At 35.2% G+C, this 22,958-nt stretch overlaps 1 protein-coding gene across 1 annotated transcript in view; it reads left to right on the forward strand.

The window, feature by feature from the left end:
* Window positions 1-22,958, forward strand: part of LOC128648165 (solute carrier family 66 member 2) — a 199,920-nt gene that overhangs the window by 25,616 nt on the left and 151,346 nt on the right. Inside the window, exon 3 of the mRNA XM_053700827.1 lies at window positions 14,252-14,385. Within this exon, the coding sequence (XP_053556802.1) occupies window positions 14,252-14,385 (134 nt within the window). The remainder of the gene's footprint in view (window positions 1-14,251; window positions 14,386-22,958) is intronic.

A 22,958-nucleotide genomic window follows, 5' to 3' on the forward strand; every position in this document is an offset into this window, starting at 1 on the left:
AACAGCTTGAATATCATATCTTTATTATCCAGTTTGCTTGCTGATTTCACTTTGAGAGTGGCCTTGCTGATGCAAAGGTATGATTTTATGTCTGTCAAATTCTGTGATCTTTGGCATTTTGAATGGAATGATGTGATTTAAATTTGATCTTATTAGCAAGCTTCCAATTAATTAAACTCATACCACATGTGTATGTAAGGCTCAATCATATCTTGCACAAACCAGGTGTAATAGACCTTTTTCACAGCCGTCATTTTGACATGAAATAGGACAAATACAGGTGTTAACAACAACATTATTCAGGGTTCTATTCCATTTAGGTTTATGAAAACCAGGTTCCTGCTATTGCTCAAGTGTTAGGTCACACTAAATACTTGCCAGTTTAGGCTAAAGAAGCTGTTTGTTTTTTTGTTTTTTTTTTTGGGGGGGGGGGGTCTGGTTTTAATACTGCATACAATCATCATGTATTTTCTGGTTGTATTCTAATGAAGAGACTGATAAATAATAATTTATTGTCATTATACCATTGCTAAAACAACAAATCTAATGGTGGCCTAAGACTTTTGCACAATACTGTATATATATATATATATATATATATATATATACACACATATATATATATATACACAAATACACACACATATCCATATATCCAGTCAAACACCTTATCATATATCATTCATATAACATTTTCTAAAGGTTAAAATGCATATAATAATAAAAAAAATAAAAATAATAATAAATATATATATATATATATATATTCCAAATTTTAACTTTTGCACAATACTGTATATATATATATATATATATATATATATATATATATATATATATATATAGTCTATTGGGGTGGAGATGGTCAGGAGAATTTTATCTACCAATCCCTATTACAGTGGACCACCTATAGAGTTCCTCCTAAACCTCTTGGAGATCTGTTTAGTCAAGAACTATTTTCGTTTTCAGAATAGTTTCTATCTACAAACACTTGGAACAGCGATGGAGTCTAATATGGCCCCATCATACGCCAATATCTACATGTCCATGTATGAACATGAACACATTTTGACTTTTGATCAGAGCTCCATTAGGTTTTATCTGTGCTATATAGATGATGTGTTCCTGGTGTGGAAGGGGGATGTGGATTCTCTGAAGTTATGGTTCAATCATTTAAATGCCCTGAATTCTACTGTACGGTTCAAGATGGATATTGAAAATGAGAGAATACATTTCCTTGATTTGGAGATTTATATGAATGAGACATGTTCTGGTTTGAGGTTGCACACTACACTCTACAACAAACCCACTGACAAAAATTATATACTACATTACAACAGTTATCGCCCTAATTTTCAGAAAACAGGGGTTAGCTCCTCTCAGCTCCTGCGTGTTGTACGCAACAACACAGAGGAGGCTCACAAGAAGCAACAACTTGATTTGATATAAAGCAAATGATGAAAAAGAGTCTCTGTGCATTAAAAAATTCCTTCGACTTTATTACAAAACATAATAAAATTCAGTAACACCAGCACAGCAAACAAGAGACAGCTGGTCCTACTAGTTTCAGCAGAGTGGTGTTACTGAATTTTATTCTGTTTTGTAATAAAGTCGAAGGAATATTTTACTGCACAGAGAATCTTTTTCATCATTTGCTTTATATCCACTTATGGGTTACAAGGAGCCCGTTTTTCCGTAAGGAGTCTTAGCAGCTTCTATCAGAGGTGGGAAGCCGTCTACATATTTCATCCCGAGGAGAGCTGAAGATTCGGCACCGGCTAACGTAGCTGATTGGTACAGATCTGCACACCCTCTTCACACACCCCCTTGATGACGTCAGATGCCACACTCGACGATACGCAGGCAGTGTTCACAACAGAAGGAAGCTCGTTTAGTGATTAATTCCGCACCAGAGCTGCGGTTCACCTGGATGATTGAGCTTCATATTTGATTGCTGTAGTTACTGGATCTGCTCGAAGCTAAAGGTGGGACCAGGTGTCCGGTGGGGTGAGTGTGACGGTTGCTGTTTATTGCCGCTTTGTGTGTTAGTTCCAGTTTGAGGATATCTAAACTTACGTTTTTTATCCGTGCCGCTTACATGTGCTCTCCTGGGATATTCACAAACACATTTTGTGCTGCTGTCTATGGACATTTGTAGACATGTTGGGCTGTTACACTTCATTATTATTATTATTTTTGGTCACAGTGACTGTTTACTTCAGGGAAGTCCGTCTTGTTTAGTGTTTATTAACTTGATTTGATGGCACAGAAGTTTATTGACAGAGGATATCCGAAACCATTGATAATGACTCAATGTGAGAAAGCACACTCACTTAGCCAGCAATCACTCAGCACAAAACCACTGAAGCCAGCGAATGAATTTCATCACCACATTCACACCGGCATCACATATGGTGCAAAAAGTAATTAAACAGCACTGGCCTATAGTATCTACGGACTTTACTCTCCAATTTGGTGCCACCTCCTAGATTGGTATACAAGAGGGCACAGAATCTCAGGGATTTGTTGGTGAGGACTGACCCTGTATCAAGCTACCAGAGGAATACCTGGCTACCCCGTAGCAAAAAGGGTTGCTACAGATGTGGAAATTGCATTACCTGTAATGTGATGATTGTCGGCAATAAGTTTCACCATCCTGATACCAACAAAACCTTTTGCATATGGCACCGATTGACATGTACTTTGGACTATGTCATTTACATGATCATCTGTCCATGTTCCCTGTATTATGTGGGAAAAACAATCACCACCTTTAGAGAGAGATTGGCGAACCATAAAACAGCCATTAGGCTAGCCTTTGAGAAAAAGTCCTCTGATCAACCGGTGGCATGCCATTTTCAACAAGCGGGTCATGCTATCTCTACTATGAGAACCATACTTATTGATCACATCCCAAAATCCAGATGGGGGTGACCGGGCTAAGGCCTTATTGAGGATGGAGTCACGTTGGATTCATCGATTGGATACCATTACTCCAAAAGGCTTGAATGTGATGATTAATTACAGCTGTTTTTATAAATGACTGTGAGCTTCCTCTCATCTATGTTGTGGGCTTCTACCATCTCCTTGGAGCATGCTGTTTCTAGCTTTATGTTAGTTTGTATAGGTCAATGAGCGAGGTTACATGATGTAGACGTGATAACAATGCCTACACTTTGGCGTTTTCGTCATGTGATTTGTAGTTACTTGTTATTTTAATATTGATGGTTTATGCTTTTTATGTCTACATCTATGTATCTTGCTATGACATGTTTTATTTATTATTCTTTTAATATTTAGTAGGTTCTGGTATGTTTATACGTTCTCTGCAAAGTTGTTGTGCCTGTTACCATGGCAACATCATTTTGTAAATATTTGGATTAATCATCCGCTTGGTGAGAGCAGTGTGCAGCTGTTTGCTGACATCTACCAACTGAGATATTTATGATCTTTCCATGACAACAGGTATTTTGGGGTTTTAGCCGAAAACGATCACTTTTTTTAGTTAATATTGTGTGGTGCCCGTTTGGTTGCCATGGTAACACATACTAGCTGAATTGAGGGCGGGTTGCCCGTAGTCTATTGGTTCGATGGCGTTGTAGGCTAACTAACATTGGTTGCATTGCCCTGTGTTTCCATAACAACCAACGGCAAATTTGATGACATCACCACGCAAGCGCATGCGCTTGCGTGTTGGTTACAATACGGTCACCATGCTTACGAGCAGCTGGTCATGATGATTTGGTGTTTTACAATTACACTCAGCTGTTACTATTGCAATTTTTGGCGGTTTATGTAACGTATCAGAATAGTGGGTGGGGGTATTTAAGGCACTATTTTTGTGATATGTTTTATGCCTGTCCTGTGTGACTTGTTTCATGTGACCAAGGCCTCCCAGAGGGGCCGAAACGTTATGTTTCTTTTACAATTAAAAGGTGATGTTTATAATCTCTTGTGCTGGCTTTCACTGTTTTGGATACTGTGGGATTGACACCGGATCCTATCCTATAACCCTGTCTATTATTTGGATTTACATTGGCCGTGCACAGAGTGGTTGTGATTGCTGATCTTTCTGTATATATATTTTTATAATATATTTTTATAATATAATATAATATAATATTTTTATAATATAATATTTTTATAATATTATATTATATAATATATATATATATATATATATATATACACAGGGGTTGAAAAAGTTGCCCAAGATCTAGTATGTGTGTTGGATGACTGACAGTTTGGGTGTTTGAGTAGCCTAGCAGGGATATAACACTACCTTGTGGAATAATTACATTGTACAATATGATATGACAGTGCATAGGTGAATGCAGTATTAGAATATCAGGACAGCGAATCCCTTTAGCATTTACTATAGTGCTCTTTACATGTAAATCTTGATAAGTTAGCCCAGTATGTGTGTACTGTACATTACATAGGAAGGCTTCTCACCCTTATAGGATCAGTCTAGCTTTTGGTCTCATTGCGTTAGAAAGTTACTAGTCAATGTTTTTGCACTTTGAGTTTAGCAGTTTGTCCTTGTCGGCTTGTGCATGCGCAGTTGTGCTGGACTGACACTGTGAGAGCTGACGTGCTGTTAACATGGTGGAGGGGGTAAGGTGATAAATGGTGTGTGTTTGTGTGTTATTGTTAAGAGGGCTGAGGATGGGGGAGACCCGAAAACATTAACCTAATAAAATTATTGCATTACAAAATGGCGAGTGCGTTCTTTTCTGCAAGATTTATATATATATATATATATATATATATATATATATATATATATAAAGTTCTTAGTGGTCCCACTTTTTCAACTCCAAATTTTCACGATGTCATACGTAAACTTTTATTAAGCCGTTATACGCTTCTAATATACATTTGTATTAAGAATAAAACACTCTTTTTATACAATTATATACAAATAAATTATTCTCATGCCTAAAAAGAGAATATTCTTGTTCACATGGCAGCAAGCTGAGGCAGGAATAATTGCACACATGCATATATAGCCAGGGATATACACACACTCAGATACAGACACACACACACAATTACAGATACACACAAACACTCTCTCACACAAGCTCTCTCTTACACACCTACACAAACTAACTCTCACACACTTTTAAACACTCTGTCACACAGTTTATCTCACATACAGTATATTCTCACTTTCTCACACACACATCCTATTTCTCACTCTTTCATATTCTCACTATCTAACACACACAAACTCTCTTACACACAATTGTTTTGCAGTTACTATGGAGGTGGCACATTTATTACTGTAGCACCCATACTTCTTAAAGGCACTAACAGCCATACCTTTACAATGTAGTTTTTTATACATATCCTTTGCTACAGTAGGACAAGGAGAATGATAAATAAGAAAGTAGGAATAAGTAAATATGATACCCTCTGCCATCTCCACTGTACAGCCATTGATAGGGTACAAGCTAAGCTTGCTGAAAAAAAACAACTAAGACAATAAAGTGTAGGACCCACCTCTGCTATAGACAAACTTTTAACCATCATGTTTTTCAGGCAAGGCATATTTTATACTGACCAGATTAGGGGATTCATTGTGCATGTAACACTATAGACACTTTGACCTAGATTTGGAGTTTGGCGGTAGCCGTGAAAACCAGCGTTAGAGGCTCCTAACGCTGGTTTTAGGCTACCGCCGGTATTTAGAGTCACTCGAAATAGGGTCTAACGCTCACTTTTCAGCCGCGACTTTTCCATACCGCAGATCCCCTTACGTCAATTGCGTATCCTATCTTTTCAATGGGATCTTTCTAACTCCGGTATTTAGAGTCGTGTCTGAAGTGAGCGTTAGACATCTAACGACAAAACTCCAGCCGCAGGAAAAAAGTCAGTAGTTAAGAGCTTTCTGGGCTAACGCCGGTTCATAAAGCTCTTATCTACTGTACTCTAAAGTACACTAACACCCATAAACTACCTATGTACCCCTAAACCGAGGTCCCCCCACATCGCCGCCACTCGATTACATTTTTTTAACCCCTAATCTGCCGACCGCCACCTACGTTATCCTTATGTACCCCTAATCTGCTGCCCCTAACACCGCCGACCCCTGTATTATATTTATTAACCCCTAATCTTCCCCCCACAACGTCGCCGCCAGCTACCTACACTTATTAACCCCTAATCTGCCGTCCGAACGCCGCCGCCAGCTACATTATCCCTATGTACCCCTAATCTGCTGCCCCTAACACCGCCGACCCCTATATTATATTTATTAACCCCTAATCTGCCCCCCACAACGTCGCCTCCACCTGCCTACACTTATTAACCCCTAATCTGCCGAGCGGACCTGAGCGCTACTATAATAAAGTTATTAACCCCTAATCCGCCTCACTAACCCTATAAGAAATAGTATTAACCCCTAATCTGCCCTCCCTAACATCGCCGACACCTAACTTCAATTATTAACCCCTAATCTGCTGACCGGAGCTCACCGCTATTCTAATAAATGGATTAACCCCTAAAGCTAAGTCTAACCCTAACACTAACACCCCCCTAAGTTAAATATAATTTAAATCTAACAAAATAAATTAACTCTTATTAAATAAATTATTCCTATTTAAAGCTAAATACTTACCTGTAAAATAAATCCTAATATAGCTACAATATAAATTATATTTATATTATAGCTATTTTAGGATTTATATTTATTTTACAGGTAACTTTGTATTTATTTTAACCAGGTACAATAGCTATTAAATAGTTAAGAATAGTTAAGCTCCGCGGGCTTTTTTCTGGCCGCACCATAAAATTAACTCTGGTATCGAGAGTTCAAACAAATGCTGCGTTAGGCTCCAAAAAAGGAGCGTAGAGCATTTTTACCGCAAATGCAACTCTCGATACCAGAGTTGCTTACGGACGCGGCCGGCCTCAAAAACGTGCTCGTGCACGATTCTCCCATAGGAAACAATGGGGCTGTTTGAGCTGAAAAAAAACCTAACACCTGCAAAAAAGCAGCGTTCAGCTCCTAACGCAGCCCCATTGTTTCCTATGGGGAAACACTTCCTACGTCTGCACCTAACACTCTAACATGTACCCCGAGTCTAAACACCCCTAACCTTACACTTATTAACCCCTAATCTGCCGCCCCCGCTATCGCTGACCCCTGCATATTTTTTTTAACCCCTAATCTGCCGCTCCGTAAACCGCCGCAACCTACGTTATCCCTATGTACCCCTAATCTGCTGCCCTAACATCGCCGACCCCTATATTATATTTATTAACCCCTAATCTGCCCCCCTCAACGTCGCCGACACCTGCCTACACTTATTAACCCCTAATCTGCCGAGCGGACCTGAGCGCTACTATAATAAAATTATTAACCCCTAATCCGCCTCACTAACCCTATCATAAATAGTATTAACCCCTAATCTGCCCTCCCTAACATCGCCGACACCTAACTTCAATTATTAACCCCTAATCTTCCGATCGGAGCTCACCGCTATTCTAATAAATGGATTAACCCCTAAAGCTAAGTCTAACCCTAACACTAACACCCCCCTAAATTAAATATAATTTTAATCTAACGAAATAAATTAACTCTTATTAAATAACTTATTCCTATTTAAAGCTAAATACTTACCTGTAAAATAAACCCTAATATAGCTACAATATAAATTATAATTATATTATAGCTATTTTAGGATTAATATTTATTTTACAGGCAACTTTGTAATTATTTTAACCAGGTACAATAGCTATTAAATAGTTAAGAACTATTTAATAGTTACCTAGTTAAAATAATAACAAAATTACCTGTAAAATAAATCCTAACCTAAGATATAATTAAACCTAACACTACCCTATCAATAAATTAATTAAATAAACTACCTACAATTACCTACAATTAACCTAACACTACACTATCAATAAATTAATTAAACACAATTCCTACAAATAAATACAATTAAATAAACTAGCTAAAGTACAAAAAATAAAAAAGAACTAAGTTACAGAAAATAAAAAAATATTTACAAACATAAGAAAAATCTTACAACAATTTTAAACTAATTACACCTACTCTAAGCCCCCTAATAAAATAACAAAGCCCCCCAAAATAAGTTTAGATGCCTGCCCATTTTTGGTGAACAACCTGGGTTGTTCTTGCCGATTGGTGGATAAATTAATCCACCAATAAAAAAGTGCTGTCCAGAGACAAAAAAAAAAGCTTAGATACATTATTTTTCAAATAAGGATAGCAAAAGAACGAAGAAATATTGATAACAGGAGTAAATTAGAAAGTTGCTTAAAATTGCAGGCTTTATCTGAATCACAAAAGAAAAAGGGACACTGAACCCAAATTTTAAGGCCTAACGGATCCTCTAGGTCTTCTTAAAGGTACAGCATGCCTTACTGCAGCAGGAACAGAAATCAATCTTTTTTCACTGCCTGTTATTACATTTATCTTACTATGTACATAATATTTAATTTTCTTATTTATTTATGATTGTGGCATACTGAAAATAGAAAATCATACAAATCGGTTAATCTTTGTAAAAAAATGCTTCCAAGAAATTATTTTATTTTCTGCATAATTCATTTACAGAAAGCTTTCAAGGTACAAATAGGTGTTAAGTCCTAGGGGTTGTAACATGGGAAGGTTTGAATGAACTTTGCTTCCTTAAGCAACAGTAATTTATTACAGTTTCCATATATATTTTTTTAAAGGTAGACAGTCAATGGGTTATTGTCTTAATGTGGCCACCCCGTGACCAGAATATTCTTTTGCTATCCAACTTCTTTCTCAATGTAGTGAAAAAGCTCAATACACTTTGCATATTTTCATTTAACAATTTACCAAAAAATTTCCCCTTCAAACACTACCACTCTTTATCATCAGGAATGCATTTACCAGTAACTCTCCTTTTAAAGGTAACCTTTGTAACCTTATCATTTGTGCCTTATTGATTAAATGTACTGGATTAAACTTCTAGTAAAACCTTGTTGCTATTAATTTATTTTCTTTATATAGGCCTGTATCCAAGAATTCAATATTTTCCTTGATCCATTGAGGTGCAAATTAAAATGTTTTTGGTTATTATTACTATGCAGAAAGCAACATTATTAAATGGTTCTTTAATTAAATACTTGATAAATTCAGAAGATTATAAACAAATGCTATAATACTATATATACAAAATATGGCAAACATAGCACAAATATGATTAAAAAAATGAAAAGAGAAATAAGATGGCACTCGCTCACATGTTAGCAGCTTCAAATACAAAAAGAGTAAAATGGAGGATTAGTAGCAGCTATTGGGCAAGAGGTGGTAAATCCAAGTGTCTTTCCACTTGGGTCCATAATCTAATCTGCTATTCTGTTTTAATAAAGCATGCTAATTGCAGCTGTGAGGGTGGCTAAATGTTTCTTAGAAAATACACAAAACATGGCATAGGGCTGCATTCTCAGACATATCACATGCCCATGGCAGCAGTCTCAGAAGCGGCATGGTGCATTTCCCACAGTATAGAAAGCTATCTCAGAGCAAAACTGGATGCACATTCAGTGATACAGGGAGCCACCCCAGATAAAAATATGCATGTATAGTGAAGTGATAAAAATATAGTTTTGGATGAATCATTCATTAAAAGAAAATAAAAAAAAAATGTAGTTTTGTATGATGTTCGTAAAAGATATTTTGGAATTTATTTGCTAACAAAAGTCTATTCATCTACTATTTCTTAAGGGCCGCAAAGTAGAAGCTTAAACTTAAAATACATTAAAATAGTAGCTAGTGCTACTGCTACACACTGTCAGCAGCACATTATCTTAATTGGTCAATAATGGCCAAAACCCTTTATTGGCTTACAACAGAATCAACTGGCTGGCAATGACACCTTTCCTGTCTAAATTTGAACTTTTTGATTTGTTTGTTTGTTTTTTTGTTAAATGCCCATTTTTTTTTTTTGCCTTTGAACAAATGCAAAAAACATGGAAAATATTGTCTTCTTTATATTTGTCTGAAAACAAATGCGCATGTACAATATATATGCACTGGATTGCACAGGGCATATCTGTAATGTATGTACATAGTTTATTTCTTCATGAAAGCAAAACTATTTCATAATTTTATTTCTGGCCATTTGTTTTCCCAACAACCTCTAGAGGCACCAGATGTTACAAACTCAGGATATAACCCATTTATTTCTGAAAATATATATTTAAAGTTAAACATCACTTATTTAGAGAGCAGTTTATTTTTAGACTTGCAACACCAAATGAAAGTTTGTTTAGTGCTTGTATAACTTTAACCTTGGGTCATCCTATCTGCTGATACAAGCATAAAAGCCTGCCATCAGCTGCCACATGTCTCACATTGTGACCAGGCTGCTATGCTAATACTAGAATCAGGACAGCTCAAAATGATTGTTTTTTTTTCAAAATGTGAAATAATGTGGCACTAAATACAAATAGAGTGATGCATTCAAGAGAGTGATGAAACTGCAAACATTTAAAGGACAATTAAATATGTATTATAAATATATTTTAAAAATATATCTTGAAAACTATAAATGTGTTTTCCTTAAAAACGGAATAATCTGCATTTTGGGGAAAAACATTCTCTTTTCTCAATTTGATATATTTTATAAAACTCCAGTGAATATTTACACATGGCAAGGCAGTTGATGCCAAACATAAATAGGAAAACTAAATTGCTGCGTTACGTAGAACTCAGTATGTTGTGTTTGTAAAGCATACAATTGGCTGCACCTTCCACATCAAAATCATGTTTAGAATTTAAAAAATATAAGAAATAGGTAATTTTACATCTATTTTATAATTAGAAAAGATGTAACTAGGATCATAATATAAAACTATAGATATATATTAAAATGGTTGTGGCCCTTGTTATCATCTAATAGCCACAAGTGGTCTCTCTTTTGAAATCCAAACCTCATAGGTTAGCACAGTTAAGTTTGGTAGTCAAGCTTAGAAATAGCAGATCTGGTTCATCCAAACGAGTGGTCATGTGAATCGCCAGTTCTCTTATAATCACTACAGCAAAGACTAATACCAAAGCAAACATATTAGACTAGGGCCTCAGGGTTTCAGTGTAATTGATTGAATGAGTTGGAAATAGATAAATCCCTTCGCTACTGAGAATTATAGTGAAAGAAATTGCCCAAAGTACCAGAGAATTTTTTGCATTTTTGCTATCTCTCCATTTAAACAGAAATAGAGCCTTTGCTTTTTGATTTACTTATGAAATACGACAACCCAAGGGGGTAGATTTATCATATCCCGGACAGACATTCACTATAGCGAATCATGTCTGCCCTGCATCACTAAATGCAGACAGCATACAATGTCGGCATTTAACATTGCACAAGCATTTCTGGAAAAATGCTTGTGCAATGCCGCCCCCTGCACATCTGCGGCCAATCGGCCGCTAGCAGGGTATGTCAATCATCCCGATGGTATCTGATCAGGATGATTGCTGTCTGCCACCTCAGAGGTCGATGATAAGTTAAGGAAAACTGCTGTTGATAACACAATCCAACTGTCCAACTCTAGGGGGCGTAACAAATGAATATACGTGTGTATATATAGATCAAGATTGTTGAAATCAATATAAACAATATGACATTAAGTGATAAAGTGATAAACATAAAATAATAAAAAACATAGGTGATCAAACTCAAGAACAAAGTCTTATCTGAGTCCATAGGGGGACCATCTGTATGGTCACAGGGGAATAAGTGTCCCAGATGGAGTTGGTGTGATCAGGATCTTGAATCAGCGCTGCTCCTCTCCAGGAAAAAACAAAACCAAGATAGAAAACCTGTGAAGAAGAATTACAAAACAGAGGGCGCCTCCTAGTGTAATACTGTGATTGCAGATATGCTGAGTCAGGCCTACTGGGATCTCTCAGTATCCCAGCTCACTTGTCCCAGGCCAGGGATCAATAGACACAAGCTCTTGGTGTCAGCTCCGTCTCGAGAAACAAGCTCAGGCTTCCAATAAATTCTACGTTGTTCTATTTAAAATCCAAAATAAAAAATGAGGATGCAAACTCTCACCCAAAGTGTTCAAATTATTTTTATACACTTTATGGAATGTATTGGAAGCCTGAGCTTGTTTCTCGATCCTGAGCTGACACCAAGAGTTTGTGGTGTTCCTATTGTTTTTATACACTTTATGGAATTTATTGGAAGCCTGAGCTTGTTTCTCGATCCTGAGCTGACACCAAGAGTTTGTGTCTATTGATCCCTGGCCTGGGACCAGTGAGCTGGGACACTGAGAGATCCCAGTAGGCCTGACTCAGCACATCTCGTTTTTTTCACAGATAACTCTCTGTAACGATCAGTGATATGGCTTCATATGGTACAGTATAGTACCAGTTCTCCCTTACCATATGAAGGCAGATGCCTTCTGCCCCAGCTGCAGTCTCTCCTAAGCTGACAGCGGGATCTCAATATGTGCCACAGTGTTCACTGTAGGTACTACGTCAACACAGTATGCATGTTCCTACATCCAATTGGCACAAGGAGTTAATTACAGTTTTGGGGAATGTGGAAGCAAGTGCTTAAATTTTTTTTAAAAACTTTCAAGAAAACAGGCCTGCTATTTAATAGACACTTGAGACTCTATCGTTATAAATGTTGATTATCCAGTATGTATATATATATTATATAACAAGGAGCGCCTATAGGTCACAAGGCAAAGGAAAATTGTTTACATAAAAATTAGTGTACATTTATTCAATAACACATGTAATATAATATAATATAATATAATATCATGGATCCATGCAACATAAAACCTGATATGTTAAAATAAGAGAAAAATAACAGTATTAGTGTTATGTCTTAAAAACATCTAAAATAACAAGTACAAATGGTGTCAAGTCCAGATGGTATAGTGATGTCCTATAGACACATCTATAAGTAAGTCTATTACGTTTGAGAAAAATCCAGAGTTATCCAAATGTTTCCCTTAATATGCTTAGACTTTATACCTGTAAATAAAGGAAATACAACATGGTGCAATATTGCTAAAGACAAGTACAAGTGATCAAGTGATCTTTTTGATCACTTGTACTTGTCTTTAGCAATATTGCACCAAGTTGTATTTTCTTTATTTACAGGTATAAAGTCTAAGCATATTAAGGGAAATTTTTGGATAACTCTGGATTTTCCTCAAACGTTTTCTTCAGTTTTAACTCTCACCTTAGAGGAGTTATAATTAGAAGAGATCACTTCATTCAACTTCACAATTTTCGATTTAACGGAATTTGGAGTCCACAGACACTACTTTTCATCACATTTTATATATTTAATATATATTTTTGAATTTTAATTATTATTTTTTGATATCATCATCACTTTTTTCACTTTAAGATTTTCAAGTTTTACTTTTTTTTTTAATTTTTAATTTAATACATTTTTCACAACTTTTACCATTTTTTTATATTTTTTTTATCATCAGATCCTATTGTATTTTGTTCTCCCTTTTTTCACTCTATGTGATGCACTTTTTCACTTTTTTATGTGAGGCACTCACTATCCCTCAAGGATACCATTGCTTTTTCAGTATCTTATATTGGATCATACAGACATCTCATAATAGACTTACTTATAGATGTGTCTATAGGACATCACTATACCATCTGGACTTGACACCATTTGTACTTGTTATTTTAGATGATTTTAAGACATAACACTAATACTGTTACTTTTCTCTTATTTTAACATATCAGGTTTTATGTTGCATGGATCCATGATATTATATTATATGTATTATTATATGTGTTATTGAATAAATGTACACTACTTTTATGTAAACAATTTTCCTTTGCCTTGTGACCTATAGGCACTCCTTGTATCTTAGTTGTTTAACAATTCATCATTAGGGTCAGCTAGGGACCCTTACTTCTAAGGAGCCCTAAGGAACAATGTTCCTTAGGGCTCCTTAGAAGTAAGGGTCCCTAGCTGACCCTAATGATGAATTGTATATACATTTATACACACACACATATATATATAATTTGTTTCCATTTTTTAATGTGCCCCACTGATTAAACACTGGCCCCACCTTTGCCCCCCCCAGTAAAATTTGTCTAGAACCGCCACTGAGGAACATACATAAGTTAAGCGCTGTGAGATATACTTTTAAACACTATATATATTATATAGAAGTATACATTTATTATCTATGAATTCAAAGCACACATCTATAAACTAATTGTTCTCTCCTTTAGGTTTGGGAAATATTTTGAATTTCCCCTTCTCCTACAGAGCATACTGATGATCATCACAATGCTAACTATGTTAAATCTATGTTGTTCTGTGCAGACATTGAACAGGGTTGCTACCAGGCAGTACAATTTCACAGGTAAGACTCTTTGCCAACACTTATGTTTTATTGGCATATGGTTTATGGCAAGATGTTTGACTGCAAATGTCTATAATTGTGTGTGTGTATATATAAGTTTATGCGTTTTACTGTACATATTTAACATTCCAATTTATGTGTTTTACTGTACATATTTAACATTCCAATATATGTATATATGTGTGTACAGATGTATTTAAGTATTTATGTGTTTTACTGTACATATTTAACATTCCAATGTTTTTCAATTACAGGATAATGTAATTTTTATTTTGCATTTATATATATTATATATATATATATGTCTACAGATATATAGGTATACTATAGATATCTATTTTACATTAAAATGATCACATACATATTTGTGTATATATATAATTTTTTTTCTTTGTGAAGAACATAGGAATATTTGTGTATTTGTGTTACGCTAACCCGACACCTCGTTAGACCTAAATCACGAACTTCGATGTGTGTTACGCATATTTTCCATTCCTATTTTCTTCAAATAGAAAAAAAATAATTTGTACAATTAAATATATATTTATATATATATATATATATATATATATATATATATATATATATATATATATATGATATTGTTAATGTAAAATAGATACATATACCTGTATATCTATAACAATAGATATACAGCAGGGTATAGTTATATATTGATATATATAGAAATATGTATTTACAATAAAAATTACATTGTTCTGTAAGTGAAGAACACTGGAATATTAAATATGATGTGAAATATGTATAACTCCTGCTGGGGTGGCATGCGAGCGCTAGGTGTTGAGTATTTTTCTTGTTCCCTCTCCACTGACTCCTATGGGGAGAATATGTTAACGCAGTTGCAAAATTTAGTTATGGTGCGTCGGATTTGGTTCGCATGCAAACTTTTTACTTTCAACTTGTAATACAATTGCAACTGACTGTAATGATCTGGTGTATAATCTCTCAGGAGACAGACTCTTGGGGCAGTGGTAGGGAATTGGAGATGCTGACCCCTGATCCGGGGAACAGTATCCAGGATGTGGATAGTTGAGATTCTGTGATTCATAGTTGCAAGGATTTAATGCTGAGTTCATGAAGTGTAAACATATTCTGGCTTAAAAGAAAACAGATGAAAAAATACTGTGATTTGTACTTGCTAGGAGTTACTGCAGAGCACATGAAGTGTAAAACATATCTATGCAACATATTTAGGCTTCAAAGGAAACAGATAGGAAATTGTGATTCATAGTTGCAAGGAGTTGTAGCAGGGTTCACAGTACACACTATTAATTGGAACAAATGCAAGACTTATAAGCAGTGCAGCTCAGGTGATAGGCAGGTTGCAAGTTAGAGCATTAAAGGGACAGTTTACTAAAACAAATAAAAAAATATTTAATTTGTTCCCAAAGATCCACTTTACCTGCTGCAGTTTATTAAATTGTTTACAAGTATTTCCTTTTCCCTTATATTGGCATTTGAAGTAGTTGATTTAGCCTGTGGTATCCCCACCTATTCTGAAAGTTTTTGGCCTTAAGCCCAAGCTATAGATAAGCTGTGTAAACACAGCCAGCAGAAGAAATTACACTCCTAGTGGGGTATATAAGAGATAAGGTAATACAATTTTAATTTTCCATTGTTCACTCCAAGTATTGGTCTTTGGTTTACGGACAGATATAAGATAAAGAAGCACGTATATGTACATAATGTAATAAAGTAATGCAATCTGATTATACCTACAAGCTCAACCCATTTATTAGATTGTGGCTTTAAACCACAAAATCAGTTATTTAATATACACAAATAAACTTTAAAAACTAATTCTCACATTTTTTTACTCTGCAAGTAATTGGAATCACAATAAGGGAAAAACAATTTTACAGTGTACTGTCTCTTTAATTACTGTTGTGGCAAATATTGCAGAATCACAGGAAAGCAGGAAAGCAGTTAACTGAAACATGCATGAGTTCTGATTATATATATTTGCAGCAGGATCTTGAGTAGGGTTGCCACCTCAGCCATGTTTTCCTGGATACTTATGAGTTACACATGCTGCAGGGTGAGCAGGGAGGAACATGTATTGTGTTTCTGGACAGCACTATCCATATTCCTCCCTGCACACCCTGCAGCATGTGTAACTTATAAGTGTTCTGTATTTTAAGGGACGGGTGGCAACCCTAATCTTGAGCAATGACAACTTGTAACAGTGAATAGTTGTTAAGTTCAGAGTATGATTCAGTTGTAAGAATAAGAGAATGATTATAGCAAAATACAAACTTGTAATTTATTTTGAATTCAGAGTTAGCAAAATAGCAATGTCCAGGAAACAATGCAAGAAATATATGGTTACTTGCGGTTAGTAGAATTCGGGCTTTAGAAGACAGTTAAGGCTGTAACTTGAATATCTCTAGGAGAGTCCATGCTGGAAACAAACACAGGGATCTTTAATTCCGTAACAAACTTCAAAGCTATTCCAAAGCACAATAGGCCTGACATGGTTAAAATAGAGGCTAAAAAATCAGGTGCAGGAATAAATTAATTAGGCAGGTAAGTTCCATCAGTAGAATCAACAGAGACTACACCCAAAACAGCATGATTAACAGAAGCAGGGAAGGCAGTTTTAAATAGAGAGTGATTGCAGGTAGGCATATGTTACACCGACACGCAAAAAGCTTACTTCTAACGAAGTTTACGCTCAAGTGAAATCGCTATATAGCGCTCTACTTGTAATCTGGCCCTTAGAGGGCATTTTTTGCAGATATTTAGTAAAGAAGTGCACAATGAGCAATTTTATTTCAAATCTGTGATATAGGATATGTTATTCATCTAGGGCTATAGGGACTCCATTAATGCTTAGACTGTTACTTCTGAGAGGGTAAACAGGGTCAGAGAGAGATTGGAGTAAAAAAAGATAGTGTTAAAAAAGAGTGGAGAGAAAAAAAAAGAAAGATTGAAGAGATATGAGAGAGGCGAGAGAGAGAGTGAAAAGAAAAGGTATGGCCAGAGAAAGGAGGAGGTAAAAGAGAGATTGAAGAGAGGAGGCAGTGGAGAAAGATAGATGAAAGATGATAATTATAAAAAAAATGTCTAGGTCTGCTATGACCTCATATTAATGTCAACACTCTCTGCATTCTCTCAGTTCAACATCTTCCTTTTTCTGTTCAGCTGTTGTCTTTCACAGAACCCTTGTTTATGTTACTAACTGCTATGTACTTATATTTGTTAATTTATTACTATTTGTAGCATTATTTAATTTATGGTATAAAACAAAAACAATATAAAAAAAAATAACTGCACAACAAGGTGTTTCACTTTGGCTAAACATATGCATAGAGGGGTTGGCTTAGTGGGTGAGGTGTGGGCGGGATCATAAGTGGCGAGTAACATTTTGGGCTGGAAAGTAGCTTAGGGCTTAAAATTTTGAGCCCTGACATGTAGCTATACATTTATGAAGTGAAACACTTGTGTTGTTTGTAAACTTTACTACAAAACTTGTGTATTATGTGAGAAGTGACGATTGATTTGAATGGAAATTCTTTGATTTAAAAAAAAAAAAACTTACTTAGATGAATTCCTTAGTGGGGTTTTTTGTTGTTGTTGTTATATATATATTTCAATTTGTACAGCATTAAGAATTCCAGAGTGTTAATACATTGAAATGTGTCTGAAATTATAAAAAAATGCTTTCTATTTTTTTTTTTCTTGGATCAATACATAAAAAAAACAAATCAATCATCAAATAAAATAATCTTCCTGAGTAATAGTGATGAATGTTTAACCTAATATGCATTGTCACAAAATGAAAAATGAAAAATCCATAGTTTTTTACAATAGTGTCATTCACAGTCATCACATCATTTCAATATCTGGCATCACCCAACCAGGTAGGCAATTGAAGCAAATACTTAGTACTTTTTTTAAATGGTTTCCATTCACCCATACTGCCCCAATCAGTAACTGAGATGAGGTCTCTAAGAAAACTACAATACATGTCCGATCCTGATCAGGAGGAGTCATAGTGATATTTTTCCACTCGTGTATATATCTTTATATTTATGTGTATGTATGTGTAGGTATGTGTAGATAGATAGATAGATGGATAGATAAAAAAAACAGTTCAGTTTAAGGGGTCCATTTATTAAGCAGCAAATGCTGTTTTGGAGCCCCATCATTTCGGGTCCGCCTGAAATTGGAAGTTAAGAAGTCGTAAGACCGCTGCTCCTTAACTTCTCTGTCACCTTTTAGGTGGAAGACTTAAATCATTCAGATCCAATACGATATGGATGATTGACAGCTCCTGCTAGCAGCCAGTGATCAGGGGGCAGCATTGCACAAGCATTTCACCAGCAGCGGATATTTTAGATCTTTTTCAGGCTGAAAATGCTACTTTTCAATTAGGCACGATCACAGTAGTGTATTTTCAGCTGATTCATATACTCGCAAAAAGGTTTTTGGATCCTCAAAAGAAGCCCTATTTCTCCAGTGGGACTGAAAAGTTCTCAGTAATCACAATATATTTTTGAGTCACTTTTTTATACTTTTTCAAGCCGAGTTTACCTTTTCAAATTTGACTCCTAAAGGCACTTGATAAGTCCTTGATAAGGATTTCTGGATATTTTCTAATACTTTAACAGCTATTTGATAACAGTCCTTATCTTGTTTCTGTTCAAAACACTCTGAAATGGACACAGGAGACATCTAGAGGTTTAATAAAATACATGCTATCAATTAATTAAAGCTCCATTTATCCCTATTGGAGAGGGTGTATACAGTGAACAAAGCACACATTTACATATGTCTAGTGACATATATATGTATATAATATGTAAATGTGTTGACTATGTGATTTCCTGCACAACTAAGGGGATCTGCAGGAAAATTCACTTCAGGACCTTAAATCTACAAATTGTATGTTTTAATTTTAAAATAACATTTTTAATATATGATTAAAAGTCTCACTTGCACTGTTGTGATTGTGACTAACAGAAGTACTGCCCTTATTAAAATTATGTTTTTAAAGGAAGTCTTTAGTATTAGCCAATGAACAAATGCATTAAAAAAAAATTGATTTTTTTCATGCAGCAAGATTTCTAGTCGGACGGTGAATCAGTTGCGAAAACACTGAGCGCCTTATGGCTTTTTTTTTTGCATTTGGGGTTGCGCATCTTTTACAATTTGCAAAGTATCTTATTTTGTGTGCACTTTATGCCGTATAATCTACACAGCCAAATCGCGTGCGCGTTTATGTATTCCCCATAGAAGCCACAAAAACCCTAATATGTTGCGCAAAGCCCTTGACGTATTCTCCTTGAAAAGTGTTCATGAAAATGCGAATATTTCATATTGCGAAAATGTTTTCGTAACGGAATATGTTCTATTTATTTATAAATAAATATTTCTCTATATACAGTATGTGATGATTTTTGGACAGATATATCGATTTATTCTGAGATATGTATATGAATATGTCTAGATATCTCGAGATCTAAATGCAAATATCGCTTTGAAAATCCCACTGAGATATTGTTTAATGTACATTGTAATGTAAAATCATTTCATTATCTCCACAGTTAAACATATCTCTATACATATAAATCCATGTTTCTCTATGTATGTGTATGTCAATGTAAAATCCCTTTGTCTACTTTTTTTTTTCTAACACCCAAAGATCTCCCATCTTTGATTCCTTACAAATTTTGTGTTCAATATTTTTTTTTAAATAATTTTTATTAGACATTGTTAATATGAGTGCAATTTTCAAATTGCAATACAACTGATGAATGAATGCATAATAAAAATTATATTATATATATTACAAATTGATAGGTATTAAAAATAATGCTATCTTAGCTAATGATGTACTGTCCATTTGTAATACCTAAAATATTTCTTATTTTAAGAAATAAATGTATTTTCCTTTTATTATTATTATTTTTTTATTTTTTTATATAGTTTTTTGGGGTTTTGTTAACCCAAAATATAATTCATTCAAAATATTTAATATTTATAAAATATTTGTTTTCATGGTTTTTATTTTTCCCTGTACATTGAAAATATTAAGTCAGAGTGCTCTAAAGGTGTATGTATCACATTTGCTGTCTATTTGGCTATGAAGGGGTTATAATTTTTTCTTAATTTAATTGAAAAAAAATATATTCTACAGTCTGTTTTACCAGCCAGGGGAGAAACGTTTGATCCAATGCATGAATTGTAATGTAATCTCTTGTTGAATAAAACTCTTATTATTGAGAGGCCGCTGCTTAGTGACTTGATTAACAGAGAGTCTGAGATTAAAGGGACAGTACACTGTTTTTGGGGTTTTTTTTATATATAAATGCATTTTCAATGACTTGTTACACCAGCTGCAGAGTATAAGATGTATGAGAAATTGCATTTTCAGTTTTATTTGTGTATATGAAGTAGCTGGGTTTTTTTTGTGCTTTTAAGCCACAGCCTATTACAATGGGTTGATCTTGGAAGTAATATCAGATCTTATGTTATGATAATTATAACTTTGTGTACACACACTTGCTTTCTTATCTTATATTTGTCTGGAAAACTAAATACATAGAGCAATGGAACAATGGAAAATTATCATTTTATTACTTAACTATCCTGCACCCCACTGTGAGTTTTTAATTTCTTCTGCTGGCTGTGTTTATGTAGGCTATTCAATAGCTGAGACTCCAGTATCAAATTTTTTAGTATAGGTTGGGATACCACAAGCGAAATCAGCTATTTAAAAATCCAAAATAGGGGTAAAAGAGCTACTTGTAAACAAGTTAATAAACACCAGCAGGTAAATTGGATCATTGTGAACAATTTAAACAGGAGAACTTTTTTTTTGGTGAACCGTGAACTGGCCTCTTTAAGTGCTACAAGAGCTCTGAACAGCTTGCAGTAATTAATAACATAAATCCCTGGCCCAGAACGTACACAAGTTTTTCTTTTCTCAATTCAGTAGCACAGCACAACAAGTGTATTATTTGTGCTTCTCAATGCAAGGAGCTTTCAGTTATTCCATGGTTTATTGTTTTTCGATCATATTTTTTTTAATTTTGGGGGCATGGTTGGGGCGGAGTGATAGGGGGCTCCATTTTGGCATCCTGTCTTGGGCCCTGCAATGGCTAGGGCCAGCCCTGGAGTGGAATGTTGCGTAAAAGGCAAATGCGTGCGCGCAATCACGATTTTTCAAAACTTGTAATAGCTGCGCAATGGAAATTGATTACGAAAAGACCACGTAGCACGCAGAAAAATCATAACCCACTGTTTGTAATCTAGCCCTAAAAGATTTTTTTTTAAATTGTATGCTCTGAATTGTAAAATATTTTTATTTTATTTTATATCCATTTAAGGGCTCCATTTATCAAGCTGCAGATGCTGCTTTGGAGCCCTGGTGGTGAACGAGCCTGCTAGACACAAGTTAAGAAGTGGAGGTCATTAGACCACCACTTCTTAACCTCTTCACCACCTTTGAGGTGGCAGATTTCAAAACCCTGACTCATTTGGGGTGATTGACAGTCATTGTTCATGCGCAATTAGGTTTGTGTGTGCATGGGGAGGCACTGTACAATAACTACTGGTGCAAAGTTAAATGCAGGTAGCGGACGTACAGCGTACATTGCTCGCTCGCAGAGATCATGGGCGGACAGATTCCCAAGTAGTGAAACCTGTCGTTCTGTTATTTGATAAATGGAGCTCTAAGATATTAAATAAGATTAGTTTCAGCCCTATGCTTTTTATTTTACAGTTAACACCACTACACACTTTTTTAGGCCATTCTATTTGTTTTATGGAAGCCAGAGTCATTACTCATAATAACATGGCTAATTATGGAGTGCTAATTTGGTGAGCGTGATTATGACTGCAGGAATTAGTGAGATCTTCACATCTGCTGTTAACCTAAACTTGGCATGCAGTTTATTGCAATACTTTACATTTTTCTTTTTTTCACTAGAAAGAGCTTGTTATGTTATTCTACAATATGGAAATGAGGTAGAACAGCTTGTCTGGGTGAATCAGATTTGACAGCACAGTGCATGGGCTCAAATGTTTGTCAAGTAGTTACATAATATTAAACCATCATGTGAGTAAAAGTAATATTTGGATTATGCTAATAATCTTTGGATTTAACCCATTGGCTGCCAGAAGGGTTAATGCCGTTGATGCTGTGCTACATATGGGCAACACACTTGAGAATATATTGCAAAATGTGTAAACTGCAGCTTCTTTATCTATTTGACTTTGTAGGTGAAACAACCAACCTCAGATCCCATGTAGGAAAAGCATTAACAGTGGCTGTTAGAGAAACATAGTTGCAAACACTGGTGTCATAGACTGATAAGCACACATGCACGCTCCTGAGCTCCTATCAGCCTACCTAGATTTAATCTCCAACAAAGAATACCAAGAAAACAAAGCGATTTGAAAAAAAAATTTGAATGTTGTGCAAAATTGCATGCTTATCTGAATAATGAACATTTAATTTTGATTTTACTGTCCCCTTTTAATGACTAATGATGAGCCCTTTTCCAAGATAGCATGATCACAGTCAGCAACACTTTTTTCATTTA

This window comes from Bombina bombina, chromosome 1 (assembly GCF_027579735.1).
Source record: "Bombina bombina isolate aBomBom1 chromosome 1, aBomBom1.pri, whole genome shotgun sequence".
Lineage (NCBI taxonomy): Eukaryota > Metazoa > Chordata > Amphibia > Anura > Bombinatoridae > Bombina > Bombina bombina.